The sequence below is a fragment of the Dromiciops gliroides genome, chromosome 2, assembly GCF_019393635.1.
Source record: "Dromiciops gliroides isolate mDroGli1 chromosome 2, mDroGli1.pri, whole genome shotgun sequence".
NCBI classification, from domain to species: Eukaryota; Metazoa; Chordata; class Mammalia; order Microbiotheria; family Microbiotheriidae; genus Dromiciops; species Dromiciops gliroides.
In genome coordinates, this window is record NC_057862.1 from 545,537,787 (window position 1) to 545,555,345 (window position 17,559).

Below are 17,559 nucleotides of genomic sequence, written 5' to 3' on the forward strand. Positions count from 1 at the left end.
GCAAAGTCAGATCAGCAATAGAATTAAGGGGCAAGGGACTCTAGAGAAGAGAACAGTGTAAAGTTGAACTGGTTCACCAAGAGCTCAAGATGGAGAAGGGAGGAAAGTCTATCCAGTGCAGTTTTTGACCTGGGAAAGAACTGAGGGGTGGGTAGTAGGATTGGAGATTGTGACTGGGGCAAAAAAACAGGTTTTGAGGTGGCAAGGCAGAGGGAAAGATGAAAATGACAACAACTTAAGATCAGATTAAAAAAAAATGTCAGAGCCCATAAACACGGGTGTGGAACATTTGTGGGTGCTGGCAAGTGGAATGTGGGTGGATTACCATCTCTAAATATAGCTGAATGGAGAGAGGAGGTGAGGAAATTGAGCAACTGAGAGGTTACGGTATTTGAAGGAGTATCAGTGGTCATTTCTGGAGGGTAATTTTTTTTTTCTTAGACCCTTTTTTTACTTTCTTAACTTTAGCTCGCACCATTTTAGTAGGCACCCAACTGCTTAATAAATTCTTATTCTCTCCCCTCTCACCTTCTGATAACAATTCTAACCCATCTCTAGTGTCCTTCTTGCCTCCCACCCTACAAATGTAGTTACCAAATCCTGTCATTTCTATCTCTGCTGCTTCTCTTGCATCTCCTCTTCTCTCTACCCATATGGCTACTACCCTAGTTCATATTTAGATCCATATTTCCTCTCACATGGATTATTGAGAGAATTTCCTAATTGATCTTCCTCCCGCAAGTGTTGCCCTTCTGTAACCCCTCCTATAGATAGCTGCCAAAGTGATGTTCCTAAAGTTCAGGTCTCACTATTTCACTCTTCTTAAATTCCAGTGATTCCCTGTTGCCTCTAGTAGCAGGTTATCCTCAGAATGGATAATGTTTATGCAGATAGTCAAGAATTGAATATATAAGTAATTTGGGGATTATCTCCTGTTTTTGTCTTATTTATACTATTGTCTCCTACCTTTATTGTGACAGGAATCTGAAAGAAAGATGAATAAATGAAGCAGCAATCCACCCTGAATTTGTTTTGATCTTTAGGCCTGAATGAGCCTGGCATAGGATTGTGAAGGACAGAAGAGAATTGATTATTGTATAAGAAGTGGGAAGTTGTTAGGGCATATAAAGTGATTTATAAAATTAAGAATAAGAAAATGAAAAAAAGATGAGTATTACTCAGAAAGTTTTCACACTGCCCCTTTTCAAAAATGTACCTTTGATTCTTTTTTACATTTTTCCTCCTGTCTTCATTCCTTCTAGCTCTGACAGTGAGGAATGGTGGCAATGTATTGGTCCCCTGCTACCCATCTGGAGTGATCTATGACCTCTTGGAATGCCTCTATCAGTACATCGACTCAGCTGGCCTCTCCAACATCCCCTTCTACTTTATCTCTCCTGTTGCCAACAGCTCTCTTGAATTTGCCCAGATTTTTGCTGAATGGTATGTGTCAGTATTCATCTTTATGGGTTGGTACCGATCTGTCATGGAGAACAGATTTTTAAGAAGGCAAAGTTTCTCTCAGAACATTCATGTCTGATCATATTAACATTTGACCAGTAGTGGCTGAGCCTTCAGCCACCCCAGACAAAATTGACACTTGTAGGGTGCTTAGAATTACTAATCACCTGAAAAATTATATAAAAAACCACCTAAATAAAAAGCAGTGTAATTTGGTTTTTTCTCTAAAGATGGCAGAATTATCATTGTTAACTATAAATAGACATTTTCATGTTGCTTGGAGCTTATAACATCTAGCTGCTGGGGAAGATATATATCTTTGTAGAAATAGGCAACTAGAACTTGGAGGTGCTTTTCTTTTTTTTCTTTTTTTAGGCAATTGGGGTTAAGTGACTTGCCCAGGGTCACACAGCTAGTAAGTGTCAAGTGTCTGAGGCTGGATTTGAACTCAGGTACTCCTGAATCCAGGGCCAGTGCTCTATCCACTGCGCCACCTATCTGCCTCCGGTGCTTTTCTTTTTAAAGAAAGAAATACAAATCGTTTTACTCATCTTTTTAGGAATGAGGAAATACTTTTCAACAAATGCTATTAATAGTAAAAATATATTTAAATTGTTGGATTGACTTTTTTATCATAGAGAAAAATAAAGAAGGGAAGAAAAGAGAATAGGATACAGTGATGATAGCAAAGGCATATGAACACAGAGATGAAGACAGAAAAAGGAAAGTTAGTGGAAAACAGTGAAGTTGTAGTATGATAGCCTAGAAAGAATGACTGATTTGTAGTCAGGAGACCTCAATTCAAATCTTGGCCTCTGACCCTGAACCTTGCTCCTCTTCTGTAAGAGAATTGGACTAGATTATTGCAAAGTTCCCTTTCAGCTCTAAATCTATGATCCTGCCATATTAAAGACAAAGACAACTCATCCCTTGCTGCTACTTCATTTGTTAGGGGAGAAAAACAGCAGTTTTTTTAAAAGGGTAAATATTGCCAGAATTTGTTATTTAAAAAAATTTTTATTTCTGCATAATTAGTAGTCTCATGGTCTTCTATCTCATTTTCTGAAAAAAAGGAAAACGTAAACTTTTTGCTTGAAAAAAATGAGGAAATTTATTATTATTTCACAGAGAAATTCTAATTTAACAAAATTATTTTGTTTGTTAAAACCTTTTTAACCATGATCACACTTACTTATAAGTGGGGTCATTTATTTGTGTTTACCCATGGATTAAGCCACATGCTTAGAACTACAGGTCCCCTGCTCCTGTCCTTGTAATATACTAGGTATGCAAAGTGTGTATATATTGAATATCTTTGCATAATGGAAGAATTTCCCTTATTAAAGAAAAATATTTTTTATGAAGATTTGCTGCAACCCAAATTTGTATGTACCATTTGTCAAACCATAGCTACCATTTTCTTTTTTAATGGATATATGGGTGTAATTGAGCATTGTGTCCTTTTCTGATTATGTTGGCTCTTTCTTCTATCCTTTTGTCACAATTGAGACCCACTCTGCTTTTTTTTTTTTCTGAAAAGAGAAAAAGAAGATCCCAAAAGCCTTTGTCTTTCTACAATCTTAGATCTTAAAACACAAAGTAAAAGCTTCACAATCATTTAATCCAACCCTCTTATTATTTTACTTTTCTTAGTTAGTCTTTCCTCTATTTATTGGGGAATGGAATTTTCTCTGATTATTCTCAGAAATATATTTTAAGTTGTTTATTGTTTCTTCCATCTTTAATAGTTTCATTGCTTTTACAGCCTTACCATTTGTAATCTTGCTGCTACATAGTCATGTTTTTTTTTCTTTATATTCTTTAGTTTTCTGGCCTAATTTCCCCCTTTTCTGCTTTTTCCTTTTGTTCTTCTGCTCTGTAGAGACTCTGGATTCAGCCAACTTGGTCTCTTATTAAAATTGTATAATTTGTTCCTGAATATACAGAGCTTTCCTTTTTCAACAATTTCTAAGACTTGAATTGTTTGCCTCTTAGAATTCATTTCTAGGAGGTTCTTCCTATTATTGCCATGAGCTTGATAAAATTTGTCATCTTCTTAATGTAATTGACTTTTCTCTTTGCACCTTGACTTCATTCATTTTGCTTTTCTCCCCAAGTTTTCCACCTCCCATTTGTATAGTAGTTGCTAATGAGTGCTTATCAAATTTTGTTGAATTCACCCCATATCACCACATACTTCCAGATGAAGTTTATGCTACAGAAAGAAACCGCTTTTTTAAATGTATACATTGGAGGGCAGAAAATGTCAAGAAAAAAATTCCTTTCATAATCACAGAATACTAATACCAGAGAAATGTTCAAGATCATCTATCCAGTCCAAGGTTGTCAACCTTTTTTGCATCATCGGTTGCTTTGGCAGTCTGGGAAAGCCTTTGAGCCTATTTTTGTGATATTACAAAGAAAACTAATTATATTGAAGTATGATTATCAAAATGCTAATTTGTTTTAAAAGTTCGTAGACTAAGGGTAAGAACTTGCTGCCTAATCCATTCACACCTCCTTTTGTTTCTGCTGTACTTTGAAGATGACTAGGTGGATTGTACTTTGCTCTCATCAGGGTATGGAAAGAGTTAAATTTAGTGGATGACTTTCGCTGTGTGGGCTGAAGGAAAGGAAGACCTAGGCAGTCCCTTCTAGGTAGTTTTCGGTTGCCTTTTATCCGTCCCCATGCTTAATCTTGTTCTCATTGTTTTCACCTTCCTTGGGAACCTGGCCATAGGACAGAGATCTTGGCCCCTTCAGTGTAGTGTGTAAATGAAAGTAGTAGACTTGGGTCTTGGCATCTACCCAGGCATTATCCTTCTCCAAAAAGTGTTTATTTAAGTCACATTCCTGAAACTTGAAAGGAAATTAATTAATCAGTGTCCATAACTCCTTTTCTATTAATACCAGCAATTTATTTTCCCTCTCCTCACATTATTCTTCTCTCTTCTCAGGTAGGAAACCAGAAAAAGGAACAATTAGTTCAGAAAACTAAAGAAAAACAGAGAAATATGACTGGATTAGGGAAAGATTAGAAATGGCAAAGCTGTAAAGGAGATGGAATAATATAAACATTTTCAAGAGCAAAAAGTCTTCCAGTAGATTTGGCAAAAGAAGAGAATCAGAAAATTCCATTCCCCAACAGAGGGAAAACTAACATTGTAGCTAAAGTCACCATACCTAAACAGAAAAAACCAAAAACTTGCTGTTGAAAAATGGAGAGATGTTAGCTGCAGATTCTAATTAGTCTTTACCAGATCTTGCTTTTTAATTTTGGATTAATCAGTAGATTTGATTTGAGAAAATGTGGTAAGGTTCTCAGAGATTAATGGAGGTACTGTGGGTGACAGAATGGTGAGAGAGCACTATATTATGGTCAGGACTTTCTGCTGATTTAATCTTCCCACCCACCATCTAGATGCTTGAACAACTACCTTCCTCCTTTCCTAAAAATTATCTTGCAAATATCAGTAGTAAGGAAACTCTGAATAAATGTGGCAATTATTACACATTGATCAGCATCAGATCAAGAGAAGTATCTTCACCTGATTCTCTTTTTTTCTTGCTAAAGGCTAACCAGCATTTTTATACTCCTAATTTTTACGGTCTTTTATTTCATCATCTCCTGGTGCAAGAACCAGCTCTTCTAGTGATGTGAAAATACCAAATCATTTGCTGATCTTATATAAGGCAGGTGGCAATGCCTAGAGTGTGGGATGTGGAGCTGAGTTCAAATCCTGCCTCAGATACTTTTACTAGCTCTGATTCTGGTCACATAATCTTTGTGTGCCTCAGTTTCCTCATCTGTAAAAAGGGTATAATAATAGCATCTGCCTCCCAGAGTTGTTATGAGGTTAAAATGAGATAACATTTGCAAAATGCTTTATAAACCTTAAAGTGCTATTTAAATGCTATATTGTCACCGTCGTAGTAGTAGTAGTATAAATGCTAATTCGTAGTAGTAGCAGCTGTCGATGCCAAATAACGGCATAGGAATGGAGCACTAGGTGCTTCTCAAGATCATTGATTTATGGCTGGAAGAGACCTTAGAAGTCACTGAGGACCTCCATTCATATGTCCTTTCATAAACCCTTCTTTCTTTAAATTCTTAGGAATTTGTGACCTTTTTTTGGCTCGTCCAGCTGATGAATTTTTTATCTGTGCTGATACTTCAGGGCAGAGGTGGCTCTTTCACTTATCCCCAGAGGGAACTAAACAAACACTTAGTTACTTCCCTTTAACCTCTTGAGCCCTTTCGGAAAACTTTCCATATTCCCTGCACATCCCTGCACTAATGGAGATGCTAGATTGTCAGCTCCCTGAGAACAAGAATGATGCCTCATTTACCTTTTTAACCTCCTCAGCTTCTAACACAGTGCTTTGTATACTGCAGATACTGAGCAAGTATTTGATGAATATAATATATATTAGAGGGAGCAGGTGGGAAGGGAAGGAGGAGTGGTAAGTGAGGAGGTCAGTCAGCAGAAATAGTCATGACCACATAGTGCTTCCTTACCATTCTGCTTACTTATGAACTTAAATAGGACAACTTTCCTATCAATCTAATAATAATAATTCAGATTGACATAAAACTTTTAGGTTTGCAGAGTCTTTTCCTGTCAATGACACTACAAAACAGGTTGTTTGTATCCCTTTTTCAAGTAAGAAACCTGAGGTTTTGAGCCTATAAGTGACTTGCACAAAGTCACCCAGCTAATGTGTCTCAGACAGAATTTGAACCCAGGCCTTAGGCCTCCACATCCATTGATCTGTACATTTTACACCTTTCAGTATAGATCAGGCTGCTACAACTGCCTCTTAACTGCTTTCCCTTCTTGGACTAAAATAGATATTTATTTGCCTCTATACATTAAAAACCCCTTCCCCAAAGGTGATATTCACTAGAATTGTTGGATGTCCTGCTAATAGTGTTGTTTTGTTTTGTTTTGTTTTGTTTTTTTAGTGAGGCAATTGGGGTTACGTGACTTGCCCAAGGTCACACAGCTAGTAAGTGTTAAGTGTCTGAGGCCAGATTTGAACTCAGGTACTCCTGAATCCAGGGCCGGTGCTCTATCCACTGCGCCACCTAGCTGCCCCAATAGTGTTTTACTGTATTTCTTAGAATCAGTACCCAGATGAGTACCAGTGACAACTCGAGTCAGATTTATCTTTTAAAATACAAAGAAAAAAATTCAGATAACCTTAGTCCTTCAAAATGTCTTTACAAATCTGACTTGAGCAAGTCAATAATTCCAGTTTTGTTTTGGTGATATAGTACTTTCTGCAGAATAAAGGTCATCGAGAACATGTTGATAAAAGAAGGAACAAAGACAATTGGTGGGTCAGCACCTTCCATACTGCCTTGGCCATAATAGCTGTTTATTCAAGTCAACAAACATTAATTAATAGCATTAGCTAGTTACAGATACTACAACACATTGTGAAACTATTCTTAACCTTTATGAACAAAACAGCTTATTTTTGAGGATTGTTTTTAAAGTGTATTACTTTTTCAAAAGACCTATTTCAAGAAACTAGATTCTCAGTACTCCATATGCCTTTTTCATAGTAAGATTCACTGTCAAGAAAATTTTTTTTAATGGTGCAGAATCTCTTGTCTGAAGTGTCACCAGTAGGTGGCAACCAGTACCACAGAATGTCTTACCTGATACACTGACATCTAACTCATTTTTTTTCTTCTTTAAAAGGCTTTGTCACAACAAACAGACCAAGGTGTATCTCCCAGAACCCCCTTTTCCTCATGCAGAGGTAAGATAACAGGTTTAATAAGGCAGTGTTGGAAGGAAATAGAGAACAGGTAGTAGGTGTGGTGGAGAGGGCCTTCAACTAAATTAAATTAATAGAATTTTAAAAACAGAAAGGATCTCCATGGGCTTATTCTTTTGTGTTCTGTAGAGGACTACAATGAAACTTCCATTCATTTCAGCATATTTGAGATGCATTCCCTCCTCATTTCTACTTCCTAGAATCTATAACTTCCTTTGAGGTTCAATTCAGATGTCACCTTCTCCATGAAGCTTTCTGGTCCAGTTATTAATGCTCATTCCCTCCACAGATTGCCTTCTGTCTGCTTTGGGTGGGGGGAGGTATCCGCTCAGATTTTAAGCTTCTTGAGAGAAGAGCACATTTCACATTTATCTTTATATCCCTAGCCCTCAGCATAGTGTCTTGTACATAATCTTAATAATCTTGTACATAATCTTAATGATTCACTATTCTTCCCCGTTAATCTATTCCATTTTCAGACTATCGATAGTTACAGTTAAGGCTACTTAGTTCTATTCATAGAACCCAGGAGAGGCAGCTAGGTTGCCCAGTAGATAAAGCACTGGCCCTAGATTCAGGAGGACCTGAGTTCAAATACGGCCTCAGACACTTAACACTTACTAGCTGTGTGACCCTGGGCAAGTCACTTAACCCCAGTTGCCCCACAAAAAAAACCCCAAAAAACCAAAAACAAAACATAGAACCCAGGAGTTGTAATCCTACTTTTTCTATTAATTTCTTAAGTGTCCCTTCTCAAGTTGTTTAATTGACTCTTCTCTACTATCTGTCCTCTACTTTATAGTTCTTTGTCCAACCCTTCTTCCTATTTCCTTTTTTTTACTTTGCTGAAGTTGTCCTACATCATTAGTGTTTACTCACGGCACTTCACCTAATTGCTGTTTCATTAAACTGAGAATATTTCCATTGTAGCCATTTAATACTGTCTATGGTAAATGGTATCTCTTAAGCCGACTTTTCTCTTTCCAAGTCCTGGTGCGCATTGAATTTATGAAATGATATCCAGGAAAGATACAGTATTAAAAATTTATACCAATTTTCAGTACCTTAAATGTCAAAGTGCCAAACTGATTAAGATGTAAAATATAATTTACAGATATGAGTCACTGTATCTTAGAGTGGTTGATGATTTCCAAAACCTACATTTTTTTCCAAATACATTTGACGTCACTCATTATTTTTATATAATTTTCTGTTATTGGAGTTTATAAATAGAAAAATGAAGTAGCTACTATCAAAGCATAGTGACCAAGTTAAAATGCTTTAAAGGTCCATTGCTCCCTTTGATGCATGGAAAACTTTGTTATCACACTTTTCAGAAGAACATTGGCAAACCAGCACAACCAAGATAGAGAAGTGTCTGGGAATTACATCATTTACATTCATTCATTCAACAAACATTTATTAAACCACTGCTGTGTACAAGCTACTATGCTCTGCACTGTAGGAGACAGTGCTACAAAAGATATGACTTCCTCCCTCAAGGAGTTTATCATCAAGTATGTGAAGTAAGATCCATATATTAAAAAACAGAAATACCTGGGGCAGCTAGGTGGCACAGTGGATAAAGCACCAGCCCTAGATTCAGGGGGACCTGAGTTCAAATCGGGCCTCAGACACTTGATACTTACTAGCTGTGTGACCCTGGGCAAATCACTTAATCCTCATTGCCCCGCAAAAACAAAAACAAAAACAAAACCCACGGAAATACTAATTGGAGTAGAAGTCCATAAGACAGGTACAGGACTAAGGACAGTACAGAGGAGGGAAATATTTACTTCTAGGTGGGGAAGGATATGAACAAGAATTGAGAGATAAAACTGGTTAGCCCAAAGGAGTCTTAGGAGGGACTTGAGACCTATATTCAAATTGTTCAGAGGTAGTCTGTTTGTTTAAAAAGAAAATGGGCTTTGAATTGAATAGGACGAAGAGAGCAGGCTAGATTGTAGTTACAATGACCCCAAGCTGTTCTCAAACAAACACACACAAAATCTGATAGTAATATTTTTCGAGTAGTGCTATGTAGCTGTGACTCATGAAATACCACAGTCTCTAAAGAATCAATGTTGCAGATTATCCAATGGCAATAGACGTCTTCCTTTAGGAGATCCAGTTTGAAATGTACAGCTCAGCACTAATGTACTATAAGTGGAGCTGTGAACTGATCTAACCATTCTGGAGTACAATTTGGAACTATGCCCAAAAGATTATAAAACCATGCTTACCCTTTGATCCAGCAATACCACTGCTAGGTCTGTTTCCCAGAGACATACCCAAAAAAGGGAAAAGGATCTATTTGTACAAAAATAGTTATAACAGCTGTTTTTGTGGTAGCTAAGAATTGGAAATCAAAGGGATGCCCATCAATTGGGGAATGGTTAAACAAGCTATGGTATATGATTGTGATGGAATATTATTGTACTATAAGAAATGATGAGCAGGAGGACGTCAGAAAAACCTGGAAAGACTTACATGAACTGATACAAAGTGAAGTGAACACAACGAGGAGATCCTTGTACACAGTAACAGCAATATTGTACAATGAAGAACTGTGAAGGACTTAGCTATTCTCAGCAATACAATATCCAAGACAATCCCAAAGGATTAATGATGAAGCATGCTATCTATCTCCAGAGAAAGAACTGCTATTATTTGAATACGGACTGAAGCTTGCTATTTTTCACTTTCATTAAAGTCTTATACAGAATGACTAATATGAAAATATTTTACATGATTACATATGTATAACCTATATCAGTTTGCTTACCATCTCAGAGAGTGGGAAGGATAGAGAGAAAGGGGTGGGGATAGTATTTGGAACTCAAAACTTTTTTTAACTGTTAAAAAATTGTTTTAACATGGTAATTTGAGGGGGGATAAAATATATTAAATTTTTTTAAATGAAACATGAGCTTGTGGGGTAGGGAAGAAATGTCCAGCTCAGGAGAGAAAATAGGGATAGATAGATAGATAGATAGATAGATAGATAGATAGATAGATAGATAGATAGATAGATAGGGTTTTGAGAGTTATTTGCACAGAGTTGATCACTAAGCCATGGGAGCTGATAAGGTCATCAGCTGAAAGAGTATAGAAAGAAAAAAGGGTCTAGTACCAGACCCTAGGGATGGACACACAGTTGCCCTGATATGGATAATGATCCAGGACTTGAAACTAAGGAGGTACGGTCAGGTAGGAAGAGGATGAAGAGCAAAGCAATGCCACAGAAATCTAGAAAGGAATAATATTCATGAGGAGAGGGTGGTCACCAGTGTCAAATGCTGCCAAGAAGTCAAAAAGGACAAAGATTGAGAAAAAAAGGCTGATTTGGTAATTAAGAGATAGTTAGTACTCATGGAGTCACGAGTTACTGGTTAGTGGTAGTATCAAAAGCCAGATTACAGAGGATTTAGAAGATTGAGAGGAGAAGAAATGGAGGGAGCCAGTATAAATGACTTTTTATAGGAGTTTGGCCAAGAAAAGGAGGAGAGATATAGCAGGGATGGTGGGATCTAATAAGATTCTTTTTTTTAAAGGACAGAGAGATTTGGGTCTGTTTGTGTGCAGCAAAGAAGGAGTCAGTAGGTAGGGAAAAGTTGAAAAATAGAAAATGGAGAGGCGATTGTGTGTGAAATCCACCAGAAAAGATGGGAGGGAATGGAATCAAGGCTCTCTGTAGAGGACTTAGCCTTGTTCAGGGTCAGGATCACCTTTTCAAAGACTGAAGTAAAGAAAGGAATAGTAAGGAATGATTTCAAGAAGTTGTTGCCAATAATAATAGTTGGCATTTATATAGTGTAATGATTGGAATGACGCCACCTACTGGAGACTTGCTGTGGAGAGCTCCACCATGAGGAAAATGCCTCAGAGGCATTGTGGCTTTTCCTTGGCGTCAGGAAATGACGTTTGCTCATGGGTGCTGTCTGTCAAGTCTACCAGCCAATCAACTGGAGGAGCCTCCTATGGTCTGGGAGGAGACAGGAAGGAGGAAAGGGAGCCTGCGCAGAGAGCGCTGGCCTTTTTGGCTTCCGGACTTGACGGTGGTGGTGGCAGAGGACTTCACAGGAAATTTGAGGAAAGATAGGAATGCCAGGCTGTTAGAATTCTGTTCTCAATCTTTTTCTTTCTATTTTCCAATAAACCCTTAAAAACCTAAACTCGTTTTATCAGTGATTTTTAGTCAGTTTCCCCCAAACTGGGGGAACACATTAGAATCCACATTTAGAATCTTAAATTACACAATAGTATGTTAAGGTTTGCAAAGGGCTTGCAAATGTTACTTCATTTCATCCTCAAAATAACCTTAGGAAGTACGTGCTATTATTACTGAAAAAACTAAGACACACAGAAGTTAAGTGATTTGCCCAGGATATTCAGCTGGAAAGTGTCTGAGGCAGGATTAAAACTCTGATTTTTCTTATTCTAGGCAGGATTTGAACTCTGATTTTCCTTATTCTGTTTATCCACTGTACTCCTAACTGTCTGTAAGGTTGAGACCTAGATTAAGGCCCTAACAAATTTCATGGACCTAATGTCAGGACCTTTGTAAAGATATGAACAAAAGTCATACAAAATGAGAAGGAAGAAATACTTCCTACTGTGAAATCACAGGTTCATTGGAGTATACATCTATCTAAGTTATCTGGAAGAGAATAGACTTGCATGTTACTCCAAGGGAGAGAACTTAAAGGTAGAACTTAGAGGAAGGTAGATTTCAGCTTAGTATAAGGAAGGCTTGTAAGGACCAAAGCTGCACAGAAATTGAATCAGCTAGCCTCATAACATAGAAAGCTACCTGTCACTGAAGGCACTGGTTCGGATTGTCCATTTGTAAAGAATATTTTTAGAGGAATTTGTGTCATTGGCAGGAGCTAGATGACCGCATAAAGCCCTACCCAACTTTCAGATTCCATTCATGATACGGTGAAGCTTAGGCAGCAAGGAATAAAAACCTCCAACAGTTAATTAAAATTCTTTATCTTGTTAATACAAAAAAAAATTATTGTGTTATTCTTTAGTGACTTCGGAAGACAGATTGGTAAATGCATAAAACTAAGGATATTGACTAGTCATCAAAACCAGAAAGTAAAAAGTATTTTATATTTTTAATTTTTTTATTAAAAAAATTAAGTAGAGGGGCAGCTAGGTGGCGCAGTGGATAGAGCACCGGCCCTGGAGTCAGGAGTACCTGAGTTCAAATCCGGCCTCAGACACTTAACACTTACTAGCTGTGTGACCATGGGCAAGTCACTTAACCCCAATTGCCTCACTAAAAAAAAAAAAGTAGAATATAGATTGTCCCTTATAATAAAAAAAAGTTTTAACAGTCATTTCACAGCATCATTCTTTCTTAAGCCATTTTTGTTTTGTTTTGTTTTGTTTTGTTTTGTTTTTTTTTAGTGAGGCAATTGGGGTTAAGTGACTTGCCCATAGTCACACAGCTAGTAAGTGTTAAGTGTCTGAGGCCGGATTTGAACTCAGGTACTCCTGACTCCAGGGCCGGTGCTCTATCCACTGCGCCATCTAGCTGCCCCATGATTCTTTCAATAAATATTTTTTTAAGTGAGACAGTTGGGGTTAAGTGACTTGCCCAGGGTCACACAGCTAGTAAGTGTTAAGTGTCTGAGGTTGGATTTGAATTCAGGTTCTCCTGACTCCAGGGCCGGTGCTCTATCCACTGCACCACCTAGCTGCCCTTTTCAATAAATAATTACAGAGTATTGTATTAGGTACAAAATTTAAATAAGATACAGATCCTATCCCCATGAAACTTGCAGTATGGTAGGATAAGAAACAAAACAACTATTTCTATAATACACAGTTTTACGTGATGAGTACATTAAGAATTTACAAAACGAAGTGCTATGTGAGACCCAAAAGGGCCTCATTATGCCTTAAAAGAAGAAAGCTTGATGCTGTTGTCCTTCTGTCAGTCTGCCTAGCAATCATGTAGTTTTTGACTTGTTAATGAGATTTGTGTAGTTTGTTGTTGAGGCAATGGACTGCTACATGTCAAGTGTACATCAAAGGAGCCTTTCCCAATTGCCAGTTCTATTGCCAGATATCTCATCCATCTAGGAAAATGGGAACAAGCCTCTATTCAGCGCAAAAAAGTGAACCAGTACGTCAGATGCTAAACACTAGGTTTTTCGAAAGATCCAATGCAAAAAAGGCTAGTTTGTGCAGTATGGAGTTTTAGGCCCCTTATGATAATTGCACCCAGCCTGATTGTTCATATTTAGCCACATTCTTTAATATTATAAAATGTCAAAAGTTGCTCTTTTCTTTCCGATAAAGATTGAGTTCATATTTGGTGGAAATTATACTTCACTGTTATTGATCGGTTAAGTTAATGAATACTAAGGGGTGGTTCTACAACCACTGTTTGCTACGTAGAAGACAGCCAAGATCCTGAAGGCCTCAGGAATGGTCTTTAGCCAAATCATCTATAGCTAGTTACAACAGTTGCAAACAGTATAACTATAGTTTATATCAGTAGAGCAAAAACTTGCCTAGGTGGCCAAACTGAAGACTTTTTTAAGAACATTTTTTCCACAAGGCTTTTTTAAACCCCTGCCTCAAAATGAGCTAGTCTGCTACTTTCTGAGATGGTACATGGGTTTTCCCCTCAGTTACTGAGAAAAGAGTAGCAAACCTTCTGCTTGCATAATATCTCTTAGGAATCTGTTGTTGTAGGAACCCAGATGAGAAATGAGAGGGGGCCTGAACTAGGGTGGTGGCTATGTAAGTGGAGAGAAGGGCACAAAAGGTGAGATATTGTGGGCATAAACTGAAACAGGACTTGGGAACTGATTGGCTATGGCAGATGAAGAAGAAGGAAGAATGAGGAATGACTCAAGTTGTAAACCTCTTTGGCCAGAGGACTTAATACTTCAACAGAAAATTGAGTAGTTGGATTAGTGTTTTTAGCAAAAAGAGAAGTTTAGAAGAAGCATAAGTAGAGCGATAAGATAGTCAGTTTTCTTTGAGAAATGCTGACTTTGAGGTGTTGGCAGAACATCCAGATGCAGTTGTCCACCCGGCAGATAGCAGTGCAAGAGTGAATTTCAGGAGAGAGATTAGAGTTGGGTATATAAATTTGGGAGTCGTTTTTTAGGGTTAATAATTAACCCAACTAAATTTAATGAGATCAGCAAGACACTGGATATAGAGATCAGAAGAAAAGTAGATCAGGACAGAACCTTTGGGGATATTCATAATTTTGTTGGCACATGGTTGAAGGTTCTACAAAGGAGAAGAACTAAGAAAAATCAATGTTATAAAACCCAGGGTGGGAGAGAGCATCCAGTAAATGGGATAAATCCACTATCAAAAACTTCAGAAAGTCCACGAAGGTGAGAACTGAGAAAATATCACTAGATTTAGCAGTTAAGAAATCAGTTAACAATCTTGGTCCAGTGGATGGGGAGGGGATCATGGGCCACATTGCAAGGGATTGAAAAATGAGTAGGTGAAGAAATGGAGGTGATGAATGTGGATAGTACATTCTAGTATTTGAAAAGGAAAAGAAATATGGGATAATGGCTTGAGTGAATAGCAGGATCAGTAGTTTTTTGGTTTTTTGTTTTGTTTTGGTGGGGCAATGAGGGTTAAGTGACTTGCCCAAGGTCACATGGCTATTAAGTGCCAAGTGTCTGAGGCAGGATCTGAACTTGGATCCTCCTGAATCCAGGGCCGGTGCTTTATCCACTGTGCCACCTAGCTGCCCCCCAGTAGTTTGTTTTTTAAGGATGGTGAAGACCTGGACATATCTGTGGGCAGCAGGGAAAGAATCAGGGAATAAAGAGACATTGAGGATGAACAAAATGGGGAATGGTCAAAGGGGTAAGCTCCCTAAAGAGACAGGAGAGAATGGGATAAAGAGGAGAAACACATGTTATCTTTGGCAAGGAAAAGGGCAACCTCTTTGTCTCAGACCAGAGTAAAGTGAGAATCTGAGTTTGGGGGAGAAGAAGGTAAGGGAATAAGAGAGATATTTTTTCCTTTTTTTTTTTTTTTTGGTGAGGCAATTGGGGTTAAGTGACTTGCCCAGGGTCACGCAGCTAGTAAGTGTCAAGTGTCTGAGGCCAGATTTGAACTCAGGTCCTCCTAAATTCAGGGCCGGTGCTTTATCCACTGTGCCACCTAGCTCCCCAAGAGAGATTTTGAGATACAGAATAAGAGGAAAGGGGAAGCTCACAATTATGGCTTCAAATTTTCTCAATTAAAACTAGAAGATAAGGTCCTGACCTGAGATTGGGCAGTGTAGAAGGTTTAAGGAGAGAAGAGAAATTTTGGAACAGCTGTTGGGGAGTGGCCAATAATGAATCAAGAAAAAATAAAATCAGTCAGTCCACAACCTTACTATGTGCCGGGCATTGTGTAATCAAAAATAGTCCTTTATCCCCATGGAGTTTATAATCATTTGGAAGAGAAAACCTATGTAAATCAGAACATCTAAGATAAATACAAAAAGATGGAAGGTAACCTTAGAGGCAATGGCACTAGCCGCTGGGGAGACCAAGAAAGCCCCCTCAGCAAGATGGCACTAGAGATACCCTTAAAAGAAGCCGGGGGGGGTGCAGCTAGGTGGCGCAGTGGATAAAGCACTGGTCCTGGATTCAGGAGGACCCGAGTTCAAATCCAGCCTCAGACACTTGACACTTACTAGCTGTGTGACCCTGAGCAAGTCACTTAACCCCAATTGTCCCACAAAAAAAAAAAAAGAAGAAGAAGCCAGGAAAGCCAGCAGGTGGGGATTTGAAGGGACAGCATTCCAGGCATGGAGAAGAACCACCTCAGAAGAGCAGAGATAGGAGAAAGAGTGTTGACTTTGAGGAAGAGCAAATCGGTCAATATGGCTGGATCATAGAATGCATAAAGGGGGGAATAAAGTGTAAGAAAATTAGGAAGGTAAGAAGGGACCAGGTTGCAAAGAGATTTAAAAACCAGATAAGTTACCACTTTATTTATATTTGATATTGAGGTAATATGGGGGGCAGGGGAATACCTTAGAAAAATCACTTTGGCAATTGAGTGGAGAGTAGGTTAAAGAGAAACTTGAGACAGGGAATTCAATTAGAAGGCTATTGCAGTAATCCATGTAAAAGCGAATAAGAGCCTGAACTTGGGACCTAATGGCTATGTGAAGAGGTAGGAGGAGATGGGAAAGAAAGCACAAGATTTGGCAACTGGTTATATATATGGAAGAAGCTGTAGAGAAGAATCAAGGATGATGCCTCTGGCCTAAGGTTTGGGATCTCCTACAGTTTTGAGAGCTAAGCAGTAACAGGTGATAATTGAACTCATGTTAGGAAACCAGCTCCTTATCCATTTCACAAGATGGTAGATGAGGCATTCCCAGAAGATGCCCTACAAGTAGAACAAATACTAGATCCCCAATTCAAAATGTCCAGATGCATAGGCCCTCTAGTATCTCTTTCATTATGCTTGTTTGAGCCGTATATGTGTACTGCTGCCAAATTTGAGTGAGCAGCATATTATGAAACACAAATTTCTAGAAAACACTTAGTATAGCATACAATCAGTAAATGACATTGTAGGCTCTTTAGAAGAGAACACTTTAGTGTTTCATGATGTTAATTGGGATAGCAAATAGGCGCACTTAAGTAAATTAGTGACAAATAATACAGAAGAAAACTTTCTTTTAAGTGAGTTGATATTAACAAAAGGGCCTAATTGCTTTTTTGCCCTGAAAACCATACTACATAACTTTGATGGTACTTAGCCTATTTAAATAAAGTCGCTTTGTTTCCTAAGTACATTTTCACCTGCACTCCCATTCTGTAGCAGTGAATAGCGAGACTTTGTACTTCTTTTCATCGTAGATAGTCTGATATATCTTCATTTTCACATATTTTTTTTTTCAGCTCATTCAGACCAACAAACTGAAGCACTATCCCAGCATTCATGGAGACTTCAGCAATGATTTTAAACAGCCATGTGTAGTTTTCACTGGTCATCCCTCTCTTCGATTTGGAGATGTTGTACATTTCATGGAACTCTGGGGAAAATCTAGTCTCAATACTGTTATATTCACAGGTAAGTAGGAAAATCACTCTTGTCCGTCCCAGTATAATTCACAACTTAAATTATATACTATAGCAAAGGCACCTGACATTATTTAAGTCCAATTGCCTTATACCAAAAAAAAGTTCCAGAGACTCCAAGTTGCCTAAAGTCACACAGCTAGTTGGTTAAAAAAAGAAAGAAAGAAAGAAATTTTCTCTCTCTCTCACACACACACACACACACACACACACACACACC

The 17,559-nt window shown here is 38.1% G+C and overlaps 1 protein-coding gene across 2 annotated transcripts in view; it reads left to right on the top strand.

Moving 5' to 3' along the window:
- The window catches only part of INTS9 (integrator complex subunit 9), a 121,515-nt gene that overhangs the window by 79,476 nt on the left and 24,480 nt on the right, over positions 1 to 17,559 (top strand). For both annotated transcript variants that reach the window (XM_043990176.1, XM_043990177.1), the window contains 3 exons: positions 1,263 to 1,443; positions 7,173 to 7,233; positions 17,160 to 17,331. In XM_043990176.1, coding sequence (XP_043846111.1) covers positions 1,263 to 1,443; positions 7,173 to 7,233; positions 17,160 to 17,331 — 414 coding nt within the window. The remainder of the gene's footprint in view (positions 1 to 1,262; positions 1,444 to 7,172; positions 7,234 to 17,159; positions 17,332 to 17,559) is intronic.